Below are 5,157 nucleotides of genomic sequence, written 5' to 3'. Positions count from 1 at the left end.
CTCTGTGATGTCAAGGCCAGTCCAGTCTATATATTGAGCTCCAAGACAGGCAGGACTACATAGAGAGACCCTGTATCAGCAAACAAACAGAAGAGTCCTCTGCCTTGGCTTGGAGGGGAGAGATGCCTCAGGGGTTAAGTGCACTGGCTGCTTTTCTAGAAGACTCACTTTTTTTTTTTTTTTTAAAAAAGGTTTATTTATTTATTGTATGTAAGTACATAGTAGCTGTCTTCAGACACAGGAGAAGAGGGCATCAGTTCTCCTTACAGATGGTTGTGAGCCACCATGGGGTTGCTGGGATTTGAACTCAGGACCTTTGGAAGAGCAATCAGTGCTCTTAACCGCTGAGCCATCTCTTGAGTGTCCCGAAGACTCACTTTTGATTCCCAGCACCCACATAGAGGCTCACAACTATCTGTGATCTCAGTTCCAGGGAATCCAACACCCTTTCTGGCCCATGTGGGCACCAGGCATGCACATGGGACATAGACATACATATAGCCAAAATACCCATAAAGGGGTATTAAAAAATACATATAAAAAATAAAATAATAACAGAAACTTTAAGAAAAGAAGTAGCATATTAGACCTCTAGTAAGTTTGTTGAGTGAGTGCTCCTCTTAACATAGGTAATCACGTGGATCCAGCACCTGATCCCCAAGATTGAGGATGGAAATGATTTTGGGGTGGCAATTCAGGTAAGAATTGGTGACTGGAGACAGAGTGGGAAGAGGCTTGAGAGGGAGGGATGGAACAAGGCAGTCACCAGGAGATAGACCGGAAAGCTTTGCTTCTCACGTCTCTGCAGGAGAAGGTGCTGGAGAGAGTGAATGCTGTCAAGACCAAAGTAGAAGCTTTCCAGACAACCATTTCCAAGTGAGAGCAGCTGCGGGAACCCAGGGGCCCTACGGGGATTCTCCACGATAGGCAGTTCTTTCAGAATGATGGGAGACGGGGTGGGTGGGTGTCTGTGTGTGTGTGTGTGTGTGTGTCTGTCTGTCTGTCTATTTCCATTCACACACACATTCCTTCCTTCTCACAGGTACTTCTCAGAACGTGGGGATGCTGTAGCCAAGGCTTCCAAGGACACCCATGTAGTGAGTGCACAGTCCACAGGGTGGCCAGGGGTGGAATTGAGGTGGGGAGAAAGAGGGCCTGGTCCTGCTTTGTGACTTGTACCATGTGTAGAATACTCTTCCAAAAAGCAGAACTGATTAGGGCTCCAGTATCCCCGACCTTTTTCTTTCCTTAATTCTGTGTGTGTTGGTGCTAAGATGGGGCTGATCTTCCAGCTAATCTCTTCTATGTATGAGAAAACAAGGGAAGTCCCGACCTCCCTTGGTGCTGACTCGGTTTGCCTCCTCCTTCCCAGATGGATTACCGGGCCTTGGTGCATGAGCGAGATGAAGCAGCCTATGGGGCGCTTAGGGCCATGGTGCTGGACCTGAGGGCCTTCTATGTAAGTGTGGAGTGAGCCCCTGAGGGAAGTGGATCCAGGGGGTGTGGGAAGCCAAGAACCTAACTGTATTCTTCTGGCCCTCCTCCAGGCTGAGCTTTATCATATCATCAGCAGCAACCTAGAGAAAATTGTCAACCCGAAGGGTGAAGAAAAGCCATCGATGTACTGAGCTAAGGATTAGAAGGAAAATAAATGATTTATACTTTATGTATATTACCTGTGTTGTTCATTGAGAGAGCATTTATTGAGAGCCTCTGGTGTCTGTATACCAAAGGAAGGTGAATAGGGTAATGAAAGTGGGAGAGGGTTGACTGGAGGGATGGCTCAGAAGTTAAGAGCACCAGTTGTGTTCCAGGTTCGATTCCCAGTACCCACAGATGACTAATAACTGACCGTAGCTCCAGTTCCAGGGGATCTAGACACCCTCTCTGACCTCTGCAAACACCAGATACGCACATGTGATGTACAGGCATACATGTAAACAAAACACTCATCACATAAAAATAAAAAATTAAGTGGTTGCGGGAAGTCGAGGAGGGGCTGGAGGACCATTGTGTTTTTCACAGATCCTTCTAAAGAACCGGGCAGAGCAGGCCACGGTAATGCACACCTTTACTCTCAGGGCTCAGAGGCAGAAGGAAGGGGTTCTCTGTGTCCAGGGCTACCCTGGTTTACATAGCAAGCTGGGGGCTAGCCAAGGGCTCTTGAAGAAGAAGAAGAAGAAGGAGGAGGAGGGGGAGGAAGGAGGAAGAGGAAGAAAAAGAAGAAAGAAAGAACTGGGTAGACGTTTGCATGCCCTGTCAGCCGTGCAGGTAACCCATATTTTAGAATGTGCCAAGGGTATTTTAATCTGATCTCACGAGGGCTTCGTAGTAGAGGTTTTGGAGCCCTTGTGGGGGGAGTCAGGCTTTGTGGCTCTATGGGAATGAAGAAGGAACAGTTGGGGAGCTGAGATCACGCTTGAGGGGAACTGTGGTTACCCTGAGATTTCTCAGTGCTGGCAGAGAGGGAAGATCTTTAAATGGCATCAAATTAGAACATATCAAAAACAAAACAAAACAACAACAAAAAAAAACAAATTAGAACATATCTACTGGACAGTACTGGGGTGGGATTGGCCTTTTATCTCATGCCCACTCCCCCAGTTGGTTTCTGTCTTTATACCTGTTGGGATTTCCATTTTGTTTTTAGTTCGTTTTTTTTTTTTTTTTTTTGGTTTTTTGAGACAGGGTTTTTCTGTATAGCCCTGGCTGTCCTAGAACTCACTTTGTAGACCTCCATTTTGTTTTTAATCTGTGTTTATGTGTCTGTGAGCGAATGCCACATGAATGCTGGATCCCCTGAGCTCACTGTTGGTTGTGAGCCACCTGATAGGGTGCTGGGAACAGAAATTGGATCTTGACTGCTGAGTCATCTCTCAGCGTTTTTTTGTTTGTTTGTTTTTTGTTGTTGTTTTTTTTTTTTTGTTTTGATTTTGGTTTTTGGAGACAGGGTTTCTCTGTGTAGCCCTGGCCATCCTGGAACTCACTTGGTAGACCAGGCTGGCTTCGAACTCAGAAATCCGCCTGCCTCTGCCTCACGAGTGCTGGGATTAAAGGCCTGCGCCACCACGCCTGGCTCTCAGCGGTTTTTGACAAGGTCTTCCATAGCCTAGGCTGGCCTTAAACTATGTAACTGAGGCTAACTTTGAACTCTCGATCCTCCTGCCTCTACCTCAGTAGTGGGATTGCAAGTTTAGAATTCACTTCTGAGAAGTGGGGGAGACAATGGGCCTCTGCTATGTGGCCTGTTAGAGATTCTAAGGGGCTTTTAAAGTAAGGCTCTTATCCTGTTTTAAAATATGGCATAAGAATATTTTGCGTTATCAGTTTGACGGTTTGGAACTCACTCGGTGCTCATATTTAGTCCCTAAGGGACCTGAACTTTGCATTAAAGGTGCTGCACCACAATAAGGAAGCCAAAGGTCAGGGCTGACAGTTGGGAAGATTAGGCTCCTTATCTATGGTCCATTCGTTCTATCGCTGGGACCTGGTGACAGTGTCGTCACCAAGTTTCCTCAGAACACCCAGCTAGGAGCGAGTACTTCACCTAGCAGTCTTTGCCCGAAGCCTGTAGGGGAGGACAGAGTGGGGAAACAGGCGAAGTCAACTTGCAATAACCCGCACAAGTCAGAACTGGGTGTGGTGGCACAGGGTCTGTAAATCTAGGGCTTTCAACTTCCGAGGCAGAAACCTCGGTGAGTTTGAGACCTGCCTGGGCTGAGACTTTGTCCTCCTTCCCGCAAACAGAACAAAGCAAAAACCCAAAACATAAACTAGGTTATTTAGCTAATACGTCTGTGGGCAATTTCCTTTCCTTTGCCCTAGTGCGTTCTTTCCAATTTGCTTCAGGCCAAAGCAAGACTATTTTTTAAATTTTGGATTGGGTAAAATTATAATGTCACACCCTATCAGAGAGCACCGCGGAGGCGGGACTCTTGGTTAGGGTATGACCCTGAGCTGGCCTGGGAGCCAGTGCGCCTGCCCGGGAGTGGTTAGAGAGGGGAGTGATTAGAGGGGGCGGAGCTCGGTGCTTCGGGTTGCAGTTGGACCGAATTCTACCCTGTTCGGGACAGTCTGCAGAGAGAGGTCGCCAGGTGTCAGGGGCATCCTACACCCAAGTGAGAAGGGAGGCACAGGGCGAGGCCAAGCTCGCCTCTGGTGGTCAGGGGGCCGCATCCGCATTAGTTGGGGTTCGGCGCGCCGGCAGGCCCCGCTCGCTATGGGGGAGGTGGAGATCTCCGCCCGAGCCTACGGGAAGATGTGTCTGCACGCCTCTCGGTACCCACACGCTGCTGTCAACGGGTTGTTGCTGGCTCCCGCGACGCGATCCGGAGAATGCCTCTGCCTCACCGACTGTGTGCCCCTCTTCCACAGCCATCTGGCCTTGTCGGTCATGCTGGAGGTCGCGCTCAACCAGGTTGCGACATCTAGAAACCCGCCCCCTCGTCCCTCTTCAACCCACCGACCCCTTTAGGACCCTCAGCCTGAATTGCATGCGCAGCCCGTTGGCCTTGGTGTGCACTGATAAGAGCCAGAGGTATGATTTAGTTACTGATAGCCCCTTTCTCACGACAGGTGGATGTGTGGGGCGCGCAGGCCGGTCTGGTGGTAGCTGGGTACTACCATGCCAATGCGGTTTTGGATGACCAGAGGTGAGTTGGGTAGCTAGGGGTGGGAAGAGAGATAATTGTGGCAATTGTGGGTGAGGTACAGATGGACCAACGTCATTCCTTTTACCTTTATTTTTTTTAAATCAAGTGTTGGCAGCAGGGCTGTACGCCAGATTATTACTGAGTCCAGGAGTGAGGAGATCAATATGACAGAATCCTGCCCTGAAGGAGCTGCAGTGGGGAAGGGACAGACAGACTGAGGTGCATTTCAGGTGCTGTAAGAACTGAGGAAGTGCAACCAGCAACTTAAAAGCGATTTTAAAAAGTATATATTATATACATATACTCTACAAACCGAATGTATTTGTTATGGGTTAAGTTCGATCTTGCTTCCCTCTCTGCACGCAGTACATTTGATGTCTTTCCATCTCCGGAATCACCTCATCCTAACACCTGTACAGTAAGAATATGGAGCCGGGCCTGGTGGCGCAGGCCTTTAATCCCAGCACTCGGGAGGCAGAGGCAGCCAGATTTCTGAGTTCGAGGC

At 48.8% G+C, this 5,157-nt stretch overlaps 2 protein-coding genes across 3 annotated transcripts in view; both read left to right on the top strand.

Annotated features, from left to right (window-relative positions):
- Positions 1–1,672, top strand: part of Psme2 (proteasome activator subunit 2) — a 4,302-nt gene extending 2,630 nt beyond the window's left edge. Inside the window, exons 7-11 of the mRNA XM_021203396.1 lie at positions 630–698; positions 809–876; positions 1,043–1,097; positions 1,373–1,459; positions 1,548–1,672. Of these exons, the coding sequence (XP_021059055.1) occupies positions 630–698; positions 809–876; positions 1,043–1,097; positions 1,373–1,459; positions 1,548–1,628 (360 nt within the window). The 3' untranslated portion in view covers positions 1,629–1,672. The remainder of the gene's footprint in view (positions 1–629; positions 699–808; positions 877–1,042; positions 1,098–1,372; positions 1,460–1,547) is intronic.
- Positions 1,673–4,025: 2,353 nt separating this feature from the next.
- Emc9 (ER membrane protein complex subunit 9) overlaps positions 4,026–5,157 on the top strand; it is a 4,305-nt gene continuing 3,173 nt past the window's right edge. For both annotated transcript variants that reach the window (XM_021203099.1, XM_029541858.1), the window contains exons 1-2: positions 4,026–4,417; positions 4,576–4,652. In XM_021203099.1, the coding sequence (XP_021058758.1) occupies positions 4,220–4,417; positions 4,576–4,652 (275 nt within the window). In that variant the 5' untranslated portion in view covers positions 4,026–4,219. The remainder of the gene's footprint in view (positions 4,418–4,575; positions 4,653–5,157) is intronic.

The sequence above is a fragment of the Mus pahari genome, chromosome 8 (assembly GCF_900095145.1).
Source record: "Mus pahari chromosome 8, PAHARI_EIJ_v1.1, whole genome shotgun sequence".
In the NCBI taxonomy this organism is placed as follows: Eukaryota; Metazoa; Chordata; class Mammalia; order Rodentia; family Muridae; genus Mus; species Mus pahari.
This window is presented reverse-complemented; position numbering and strand designations above follow the sequence as displayed.